At 43.0% G+C, this 11,821-nt stretch overlaps 1 protein-coding gene across 1 annotated transcript; it reads left to right on the forward strand.

Moving 5' to 3' along the window:
• The first annotated feature begins 2,924 nt into the window (after nucleotides 1-2,924).
• LOC108424502 (acyl-coenzyme A thioesterase 1-like) lies at nucleotides 2,925-9,645 on the forward strand. Its single transcript, XM_017692565.2, has 3 exons — nucleotides 2,925-3,435; nucleotides 5,747-5,949; nucleotides 8,949-9,645. The coding sequence occupies exons 1-3, from the start codon at nucleotides 2,925-2,927 to the stop codon at nucleotides 9,525-9,527; spliced, it is 1,293 nt and encodes a 430-aa protein (XP_017548054.2). The 3' UTR covers nucleotides 9,528-9,645.
• The last annotated feature ends 2,176 nt before the right edge of the window (nucleotides 9,646-11,821 follow it).

Consider the following 11,821-nt stretch of genomic DNA (forward strand, 5'->3'; position numbering starts at 1 on the left):
TTCCAACCTCCAAAGTTCAGTCTTAGAAGTTGGTTGCATTCATGTTTACAACCCACTGGTGGTTAAGCAGGGAATTAGAAAAAAATACCACCTTTGGTATTGTCTAGTTAATAATTTTACCAGCACTATATATATATATTTCACAAATACACTGCTCATAAAAATAAGGGGAACACAAATAACAGCCTAGATCTGAATGAATGAAATATTCTCATTGAATACTTTGTTCTGTACAAAGTTGAATGTGCTGACAACAAAATCACAAAAATAAATCAATGGAAATCAAATTTATTAGCCAACGGAGGCCTGGATTTGGAGTCACACACAAAATTAAAGTGGAAAAACACACTACAGGCTGATCCAACTTGTTGATGTAATGTCCTTAAAACAAGTCAAAATGAGGCTCAGTATTGTGTGTGGCCTCCACGTGCCTGTATGACCTCCCTACAATGCCTGGGCATGCTCCTGATGAGGTGGCGGATGGTCTCCTGAGGGATCTCCTCCCAGACCTGGACTAAAGCATCCGTCAACTCCTGGACAGTCTGTGGTGCAACATGGCGTTGGTGAATGGAGCGAGACATGATGTCCCAGATGTGCTCAATCAGATTCAGGTCTGGGAAACGGGCGGGCCAGTCCATAGCTTCAATGCCTTCGTCTTGCAGGAACTGCCGACACACTCCAGCCACATGAGGTCTAGCATTGTCCTGCATTAGGAGGAACCCAGGGCCAACCGCACCAGTATATGGTCTCACAAGGGGTCTGAGGAGCTCATCTTGGTACCTAATGGCAGTCAGGCTACCTCTGGCGAGCACATGGAGGGCTGTGCGGCCCTCCAAAGAAATGCCACCCCACACCATTACTGACCCACTGCCAAACCGGTCATGCTGAAGGATGTTGCAGGCAGCAGATCGCTCTCCATGGCATCTCCAGACTGTCACGTCTGTCACATGTGCTCAGTGTGAACCTGCTTTCATCTGTGAAGAGCACAGGGCGCCAGTGGCCAATTTGCCAATCCTGGTGTTCTCTGGCAAATGCCAAGCATCCTGCATGGTGTTTGGCTGTGAGCACAACCCCCATCTGTGGACGTCGGGCCCTCATACCATCCTCATGGAGTCGGTTTCTAACCGTTTGTGCAGACACATGCACGTTTGTGGCCTGCTGGAGGTCATTTTGAAGGACTCCTCTTGTTCCTCCTTGCACAAAGGCGGAGGTAGCAGTCCTGCTGCTGGGTTGTTGCCCTCCTACGGCCTCCTCCACGTCTCCTGGTGTACTGGCCTGTCTCCTGGTAGCGCCTCCAGCCTCTGGACACTACGCTGACAGACACAGCAAACCTTCTTGCCACAGCTCGCATTGATGTGCCATCCTGAGCTGCACTACCTGAGTCACTTGTGTGGGTTGTAGAGTCCGTCTCATGCTACCACGAGTGTGAAAGCACCACCAACATTCAAAAGTGACCAAAACATCAGCCAGAAAGCAGAAAGGTACTGAGAAGTGGTCTGTGGTCCCCACCTGCAGAACCACTCCTTTATTGAGTGTATCTGGCTAATTGCCAATAATTTCCACCTGTTGTCTATTCCATTTGCACAACAGCTGTGAAATTGATTGTCAATCAGTGTTGCTTCCAAAGTGGACAGTTTGATTTCACAAAAGTTTGATTTACTTGGAGTTATATTGTGTTGTTTAAGTGTTCCCTTTATTTTGTTGAGCAGTGTATATATATATATATATATATATATATATATATATATATATATATATATATATATATATATATATATATATATATACACTATATATATAATGTTTTTTTTCTCTTTCAGATCTAAAGCCAGAATGGAGCTTGACTTTCTATATTTCTGTACGGACAGCATAATTAAGTATAAGCCCTGCTGAAAAAAGACCATTAGAACCACTACAATTAGTATTAAAAGCTGATGGTTTTGCTTTCTAATGGGAATTGGCTTAATGGTTAGAGACCACTAGTTTCCTGAAAGACGCGTTCACATCTGGAAACCATCAAATGTACCTGGAATGAGTCCCTGAACACCTGTTAAATCATTAGAGTCTTTTACATCGTGATATCAACCCATCAGAAAAACACAAAACACCATTAGAGACTATTGGAGACCATCAGGTACCGACATGTTATTAAAATGTTTTTTCATGATTTTTTCAGCAGGAAGGGCGCTGTACTATATTGGTTAAACTATAAAACTATATTATTATTAAAGTATAATGAAACTATACGCGGGCGGCACGGTGGTGGGTAGCACTGTCGCCTCACAGCGAGGAGGGCCTGGGTTTGATTCCCCGGCCGGGTGACCGGGGTCCTCTCTGTGTGGAGTTTGCATGTTCTTCCCAGTGTCTGCGTGGGTTTCCTCCGGGTTCTCCGGTTTCCTGCCACAGTCCAAAGACATGCAGACAGGCCAATTGGACGTGCTAAATTGCCCCTAGGTGTGAGTGACTGTCTGTGTCTGTGTGTCTGCCCTGTGATGAACTGTCGACCTGTCCAGGGTGTATCCTGCCTTCCGCCCGAAGACTGCTGGGATGGGCTCCAGCACCCCCCCCCGCGACCCTGACGGAGAAGCGGCTTAGAAAATGGATGGATGGATGGATGGAAACTATACACGCTGTTCTATCTTGGTGATATAGTTGATATCTACTTTTTTCAGCTGTATTTGTTGCGCATGTGCGAAACTGCCAGGGGGACTCCAAAGTGGAAATTCCTCCGTATCTGAATCTGTTGTGGCGCTAACAATGTGACAAAAATGAAAGACACTGTGTCCTAAAATAGGGGATTTATTAAGAAGCATTTGGCAATTCAAGAGCCTGATACAACGATCTTGTACTTTGTGACCTTTACCAGAGTAAACCAAAAGATATGTTGTTCGACGGGTTAGGCAACCCTGCACAAAGACAGTAACATGGCTTTTCTGCTGCGCCGCTGCTCTAAACTCTCACTGAGAAACGCGTTCATGAAAACCCACTCGGGCTCTGCAGCTCGTCTCCGGATTCTGCCGAGCACCAGCTGCATGTTTGACGAAGCTGTTGAGATAAAACTGAGCGGTTTGACTCCTCAGCAACATGTGCAGTTACAGTCCAACCTCCGGGACGACAAAGGCGTTGTTTTCAAAGCTACGGCCACATATCAGGCGGACGAGAAAGGAGAGGTTGACGTGAGCCGTCATCCCTCACTGGGGGGAACCTACACAGGTGTTGAACCGATGGGTTTGTTTTGGTCGATGCGGCCAGACGTGCCACACAGTAAAGTGGTGAAGAGAGACGCGTCGAGCCCCGTTCACTATCACATCGAGGCTTCCAGTGGAGGAGAAGTCCTCGCTAAGGAGACCAACGAAAGGCACTTCACGTGCACGGGAGTCCGAAGAGCTCCTGTGAGCGAAGGCAGGATACGAGGAACCCTTTTCACACCACCTGGTCAGTTTGTTCTTAGGTTGAGCTTCACTTCTGTCTCTGATACTGATCTCGGTCAAACAGCGACTCCCCGTGGTGTAGAATATAGTTATATTGATGTAATTATGTCAATAACTTTATAAAATATAAAATGCTATAGGCATGACTAGGAACTAATAGAAAAAAGTTTTGGTGGTTTCTATGACTTTTTTTGTCACTTAGAGGGGTTTGAAGCCCCCAGCATTGGGCTGTGGAGCCCGTGGAACTACAACCCCAATTCCGATGAAGTTGGGACGTTGTGTAAAACATAAATAAAAACAGAATACAATGACCTGCAAATCCTTTTCAATCTATATTCAATTGAATACACTACAAAGACAAGATATTTAATGTTCAAACGGATAAACTTTATTGTTTTTTGCAAATATTCACTCATTTTGAATTTGATGCCTGCAACACATTCCAAAGAAGTTGGGACAGGGGCAACAAAAGACTGGGAAAGTAGAGCAATGCTCCAAAAACACCTGTTGGAACATTCCACAGGTGAACAGGTGAATTGGAAACAGGTGAGTGTCATGATTGGGTATAAAGGGAGCATCCCTGAAAGGCTCAGTCCTTTACAAGCATGGATGGGGCGAGGTTTACCACTTTGTGAGCAACATTGTTAAGAACAATGTTTCTCAACGTGCAATTGCAAGGTATTTAGGGATTTCGTCATCTACAGTCCATAATATCAACAAAAGATTCAGAGAATCTGGAGAAATCTCTGCAAGTAAGCAGCAAGGCAGAAAACCAACAATGAATGCCAGTGACCTTCGATCCCTCAGTGCATTAAAAACCAACATCATTCTGTAACGGATATTCCCACATGGGCTCAGGAACACTTCAGAAAACCCCTGTCAGTGAACACAGTTCGTCGCTCCATCTACAAGTGCAAGTTAAAACTCATGCAAAGCGAAAGCCACATATCAACACCACCCAGAAACACCGCCCGCTTCTCTGGGCCTGAGCTCATCTGAGATGGACTGACGCAAAGTGGAAAAGTGTCCTGTGGTCTGACGAGTCCGCATTTGAAATTGTTTTTGGAAATCATGGACGTCGTGTCCTCCGGGCCAAAGAGGAAAAGGACTGTCTGGATTGTTTTCAGCGCAAAGTTCAAAAGCCAGCATCTCTGATGGTATGGGGGTGTGTTAGTGCCCATGGCAGGGGTAACTTACACATCTGTGAAGGCACCATTAATGCTGAAAGGTACATACAGGTTTTGGAGCAACATCTGCTGCCATCCAAGCAGCGTCTTTTTCAGGGGCGTCCTGCTTATTTCAGCAAGACGATGCCAAGTCACATTCTGCAAGTGTTACAACAGCGTGGCTTCGTAGTAAAAGAGTGTGGGTACTAGACTGGCCTGCCTGCAGTCCAGGCCTGTCTCCCATTGAAAATGTGTGGCACATTATGAAGCGCAAAATACAACAACGGAGACCCCAGACTGTTGAGCAACTGAAGTTGTACATCAAGCAAGAGTGGGAAAGAATTCCACCTTCAAAGCTTCAACAATTAGTGTCCTCAGTTCCCAAACGCTTATTGGGAGTTGTTAAAAGGAAAGGTAATGTAACACAGTGGTAAACATGCCCCTGTTCCAACTTCTCTGGAACGTGTTGCAGGCATCAAATTCAAAATGAGTGAATATTTGCAAAAAACAGTAAAGTTTATCCGTTTGAACATTTAATATCTTGTCTTTGTTGTGTATTCAATTGAATATAGGCTGAAAAGGATTTGCAAATCATCGTATTCTGTTTTTATTTATGTTTTACACAACGTCCCAACTTCATTGGAATTGGGGTTGTATGTTCTCCGGAAAGATGGAGCTCCACCCAGTATCTTTGGAATGAGTTGGTGTGGAGTTTGTGTTCCAGAGCTAAACATGAAACATCAGTACTGACTTTAATAATGCATTTATGGCTGGATGCAATCAAATATCCTCACAACATCTAGCCTAAGGCCTAATTAGAAGAGTAAAGGCTTTTACTGTGGTAAAATGAATACCCTTGTAAGATCTGGATGAGCAGGTGTCCATGAACGTTTGGACATATCTTCTAGATATGGAAAACACATTGCAACTACATTTTGTGAAAGGTCCACAGAAATAAAACCTGCCTCTTCAGTAAAATGGGTGCCACATTATGACTGTGTATAATTATTGAAAATATTCCAGTATAATAATAGCCTTATGAATATAGAGGTTAATGGTAATGTTATCAAAACAATTCAATATGCAGTTCTTCAAATCTGAATGAATGTAAAATCTGAATGAATGTTACTGTTAATGTGTATTTTACAGGTGAAGGCCCGTTCCCTGCCATTGTAGATCTGTATACTTTAGGAGGAATTCTTTGTGAGCCACGAGCAGCTCTACTGGCGAGTAAAGGGTTTGTGGTGCTGGCCCTGGCTCTCTATGGTTACCAGGACATGCCCAAAAAAGTTAATAAGATTGAGCTGGAGTACTTTGAAGAAGCTGTAATATTCCTGCAGAATTTACCCGAGGTCAGTGGAATAAGGCATTTTGGTACATTGAATAGAAAATGTCTGTAAAATGCTAATAGGTTCATATATACAGTATATAGGTTTTAGGAGTATGACCGATCACCAGATTTGCCTGAGTAAATCAGATGTAAATAGTGATGGATTAAGCCATTAAATGGTGTGTAAGATTTTAGAGTTGTATCTTTATTAATGTCAGAGATATACACATTTTAACTTTTGAATTAGTGATGCATGGAGTAAATAAAAAAAAATAAAATAAAATCAGTAAAAACAAACTGCACCTGTATAATGAGTGGAGCTGATAAAATGGACAGTGAGTGTAGAAACAAGGAGGTGGTCATAATGTTATGCCTGATCGGTGTATATATCATCTACACACCTTGTCCTTTTAACATTTTATATTATTTATTAGCGCAATTAATAAACAATTACAGATTGCAGTTTATCTGTTTCTTACAGAACAGTAAGTTTTGGCTGCTGCTGCTTAGCGATATCATCAACTAATCCATTTTTTGTCCGTAACTCGGCTAGAGAGTTACATTTAATGTACCTTCCTTATGAAAAAGATCATTGAACCCATTAAAATGTCTGTTGGTTCCTGGTGATTTTCAGTAGTTGCTGTTGTTTTTCTTTGTTTTCCTGATGGGTTGTTGCCCAGCAGTACGTGGTACACTGTTTTTCCTCATAAAACTGACAAAAACACTGTTGTGGCAGAGCGTGCACTGACATCATCAATAGGCTGGTGGTGCATGTCAGGCTGAGGGTGCAGCCAGACCCTTTTTCAGATCTCTGATGAAAGAATCAAGGATGGCCAACACAAACAGCAACAGATCAGAATTCTGCATCTGTAAGATGGTCCAACAAGATAGGTGTGTTTAAGTGGACACAGTGTTTAAAAACCTCTGCAGCACCACTGCATCTGATCTGTTCATACCAGCACAACACACACTAACACGCCACCACCAAGGGTGGTTTGAGTCCTGTGCAGCAGTCATGGGCCGGAGGTTAGGTTAGCTTTGTGACCAGAAGTTTACCGGTTCAATCCCCTGAGCCGACAGTACATGACTGAAGTGGCCTTGGGTAAAGCATCTTACCCCCAACTGCTCCCTGGGTGCTGTGGATAGGGCTGCCCACCGCTCCGGGCAAGTGTGCTTACTGCCCCCTAGTGTGTGTTCACTACTGTGTATGTAGTGTTTCACTGCACGAATGGGTTAAATGTGGAGGTGAAATTTCTCCGTTGTGGGACTAATAATGGTCACTTAATAATAATAATAATAATAATAATAATAATAAAGGCAGTGTCACTGCAGTGCTGAGAATGATCCACCACTGAAATAATACGTGCTCTGTGGTGGTCCTTTGGGGGGCCTGACCATTGAAGAACAGGGTGAAAGGAGGCTAACAAATGATGGATAGATAATTGTAAAACTACAGTGCACCTATACAGTAAGTGGAGCTGATACATTCTACAACTGAGTGTAGATACAAGGTCAGTGTACTTAATAAAGAGGTCAGTGACTGTTTTTAATAACATTTTTAATAGAAGTCAAAATCGATTTTACACATTTAAAGTGCTAAAACATTACAATGAATGCTCTTCTATTTGGGTTCAGTCCTAGACTTTAAGAATTTAGGCTTTAGGATTTTCAGACTTCAGAAAAAATGAATGTATTATGTATGAATGCATAAATTTGAATACCATGTTTATATTTTTCAATGGGCGGCACGGCGGCGTAGTGGGTAGCGCTATCGCCTCACAGCGAGGAGGGCCTGGGTTCGATTCCCCGACCGGGCGGCCAGGGTCCTCTCTGTGTGGAGTTTGCATGTTCTCCCCGTGTCTGCGTGGGTTTCCTCCGGGTTCTCCGGTTTCCTCCCACAGTCCAAAGACATGCAGTCAGGCCAATTGGACATGCTAATTTGCCCCTAGGTGTGAATGTGTGAGTGACTGTCTGTGTCTGTCTGTCTGCCCTGCGATGGACTGGCGACCTGTCCAGGGTGTATCCTGCCTTCCGCCCGAAGATTGCTGCGACCCTGACGGAGAAGCGGCTTAGAAAATGGATGGATGGATGGATGCATATTTTTCAATTTCTTGATACTGTATTGGAATCATGGTTCATGTAAGACAGTGATTCCTAACCCTGATCCTGAAGCACCCCTGCCTCAAACATATGATCAAACTAATCAGCTCATTAATAAGTCTTTCAAGAGTTTTAATTGTTGGGTGGCTTAAAGCGGACAAGATACTAAAATGTGCAGGACATGGGAACCTGTGCTCTGTAACATACAGTGGTGGCCTACAAATACATATTGGTTAGGAAGTACAGTTTTAAGATATGACAAAATAAGATTATCCTTTATTAGTCCCACAAATGGGGGAAAGTCACAGTGCTTCTGCGGCAAAGGGATAGCAAGGGAATCAAGAAAATGTGTTTGAATACCAAAGATAAAAAATATAAGATAAAAAATGTAAACATAAATATGAACATAAACTGTTCACAAAAAATGTAATATAATCAATTATTATTAAGCAAAAAAAATGCTCTATCAGGGTGTGCTGTAAAATGAGTAATAAATACTGTTTGAAATATCTGATGTGCTTCAGTGAGATATTTAGAGTAGCTTCAATTGGAAAAATCAACATGCCGTCAAATGTCATCTCTGCGTCTCTTTTGGTCTTTAAACACTCCATAAACCAATAATCGAATCAGTTCCAAGCATCGTTTGCCATAGCACTAGTTTCGAGAGAAAATTTAGACCACATCTACTTATTAAAGGCCTGGTATCTCAGAAACTAATGACCATTAACACCTAAATTTTTACCCCCACTCTGTTGGGCAGATGACATTATCTCTTGGAAGTACTAAGCAAATCTGGGATGATCAGTCACAAACGTTTTCCTAAAAATCTGGTGGTTTGAGGAGGATTTCCCCAATACTGATGAATCTCTGCAAGGCTCTAAAACAGATTTCCAAGCTTTTTTATGTCTTTTTTCCCCACAGGTGAAAAAGACTGGGATAGGCATAGTGTCAATCTCAAAGAGTGGAGAAATAGCTCTGGCAATGGCATCATTCCTGCCCAATGTGAAAGCCATTGTCTGCCTCAACGGAGGCATTGCCAATGTTGTGTTTCCACTCCACTACAAAGACATTATCTTCCCACCTCTCACAGAACATCGGGAGAGGATAACTGTAACTAAATCAGGTATCTTGGACATCAGAGATGTTCTAGAAGATCCCATGGCAAAGGAGAACCGTGCCAGTCTCATACCGATTGAGCAAGCCAGCTGCAATTTCCTGTTCGTAGTTTCAGAAGATGACAGAAACTGGAACAGTGCCTATTACGCAGAGCAAGCTTGCAACATCCTCAAAGAACATGGAAAAACAAACTGTGAAGTGGTGAGCTATCCAAATGCAGGGCACCTCTTAGAAGTCCCTTACATGCCCCATTATCCATCTGGAGTCCACGCAGCAGTCGGCCAGGTGGTGGCTTTTGGAGGAGAAACGAAAGGCCATGCAGACGCACAGGTGGATACATGGAGAAGAGTGCAGGAATTTTTCAGAAAACACTTAGTGTCCTGATGGCTCTTAAATATGCTCTTTAACAAGGCTGGCTGCTGAGGAAGAAGGAAGCCTGAAGAAAAAAGTCTGTATGTGATATCCTTAAAAACGGTTAAAATTAAAGACCTGCAGTTCAAGATTCATGATTTAAGATCCTTTATTGTCATTTCACAGGGTACAATGAAATTGGGTAGCAATCCTGATGGTGCATAAAAAAAAAAAATAGGAATAAAGCAAAAAATTATATATAGGCTTATGAAAATGATAAAATGCAAGATATTTAAAAAACATTATATAGTCTTTTTAAATAGTAAAACTAGAAAATTAAACTAAAACAATTTAAATAAAATTATAAAAGTAAAATAAGTAAGATAAAGAGGGTGGATATAAAAGAGTATGTAGCAGCCATGGTATTGCACATACACTATATTGCCAAAGGTATTCACTCACCAATCCAAATAATTGAATTCAGGTGTTCCAATTACTTCTATGCCCACAGGTGTAAAAAACCAAGCACCTAGGCATGCAGACTACTTCTACAGACATTTGTGAAAGACTGAGCTCAGTGAATTCGAGCATGGTACTGTGATAGGATGCCACCTGTGCAACAAGTCTAGTCATGAAATTTCCTCGCTACTAAATATTCCACAGTCAACTGTCAGGGGTATTATAATAAAGTGGAAGCGATTGGGAACGACAGCAACTCAGCCACGAAGTGATGTAAAATGACAGAGCGGGGTCAGAGGATGCTGAGGATCATAGTGCGCAGAGGTCGCCAACTTTCTGCAGAGTCAATCGCTACAGACCTCTAGACTTCATGTGGCCTTCAGATTAACTCCAGAACAATGTAGAGAGCTTCATGGAATGGGTTTCCATGGCTGAGCAGTTACATTCAAGCCTTACATCATCAAATGCAATGCAAAGCGTTGAATGCAATGGTGTAAAGCGCCTCCACAAAGTGACGAATCATGTTTGGCAATCCAATGCATGGCTCTGGGTTTGGTGGTTGCCAGGAGAACAGTACTTGTCTGACTGCATTGTGCCAGGTGTAAAGTTTGGTGGAGGGGGGATTATGGTGTGGTGTTGCCTCCACAGAGTCCTGACCTCAACACGATAGAACACCTTTGGGATGAATTGGAGCAGAGACTGTGAGCTAAACCTTCTTGTCCCACCTCACAAATGCACTTCTGGAAGAATGGTAAATTCCCATAAACACACTCCTAAACCTTGTGGAAAGCCTTCCCAGAAGAGTTGAAGCTGTTATAGCTGCAAAGGGTGGGCCAATATCATATTAAACCCTATGGATTAAGAATGGGATGTCACTCAATTTCATATGCTTGTGAAGGCAGACGAGCAGCTACTTTTGGCAATATAGTTTATGTGAAAGGCAGGATTTCTATTTACAGATAGTGCAGTTTAATAATAAATATAAAGTGCAGATCACATCTTTTAATATCCCTTGAGCCAGAAGCTTCCCATGTGTTTGTTTTTCCTGAGGATTCTTAGAAAGTAGAGTTGCTGCTGTGCCTTTTTCACTAATGCCGTGGTGTTGGTGGTCCAGGAGAGATCTTCAGCAGTGTGTCTGCCCTGAAATGGGTCTGGATTTGTGAAGTTCTTTCTGAAGTCTAGGATGAGTTCTTTAGTTTTTGATGAGTTCAAGGCCGACAGTAGTCACGGAGGTCACTGATGACAGACTTTTTTGGAAGTGGAATAACTGGCAAATTTCAGACAAGGTGGGATGATGGATTTAGATAAGGATAGATCGAAGATTCTTGTGAAGACCATGGATAGCTGGTCCGCACATTCTTTCAATACACTTCCTGTTACTGTCGGGGCCAGCAGCTTTCCTCGGGTTCACAGTTTTGAGCATGTCTCACCTCATGCTCCTGTACTGTGATAATATGGTTGTTAGAAGCTGGTGGCAGGAGTGAGTCTTTCTCCATTGGTGTCACCTTGAAGCGAGCAAAGAAACAATCAAGTTCCTCTGCCAATGAGGCATCTCCTTTTGGTGGCTGTGTTCTTATGGTTTGTGAGGTGTTGTATACCCTGCCACACTTGGCTTTGGTTGTTGTTGAAGTGATTCAAAATTTTCCTCTTTTAGTTTGCTTTGCCGGGCATGGTTGGCCTGTGGGACACCAGAGGCAGCTGGCAGGTATCGACAGGCCAAGCGATCTGCGGCTTCAGTTGTCGCCAAGGCAAAAACCCGTGTATGGGAGGAGTTTGGTGGGGCCTTGGAAAGTGACTTTACGTCGGCCACGAAAAGATTCTGGTCAGGCGTCAGGCGACTCAGAAGGGGAAAGCAGTGTGCCACTAGC

Source organism: Pygocentrus nattereri, chromosome 4, assembly GCF_015220715.1.
Source record: "Pygocentrus nattereri isolate fPygNat1 chromosome 4, fPygNat1.pri, whole genome shotgun sequence".
Taxonomy (NCBI): domain Eukaryota; kingdom Metazoa; phylum Chordata; class Actinopteri; order Characiformes; family Serrasalmidae; genus Pygocentrus; species Pygocentrus nattereri.

Coding starts and splice junctions, on each gene's coding strand:
- LOC108424502 (XM_017692565.2), top strand. CDS start 2,925: ATGGCTTTTCTGCTGCGCCGCTGCTCTAAACTCTCACTGAGAAACGCG. Junction 3,436..5,746: donor AACCCTTTTCACACCACCTG/GTCAGTTTGTTC, acceptor TGTATTTTACAG/GTGAAGGCCCGTTCCCTGCC. Junction 5,950..8,948: donor TCCTGCAGAATTTACCCGAG/GTCAGTGGAATA, acceptor TTTTCCCCACAG/GTGAAAAAGACTGGGATAGG.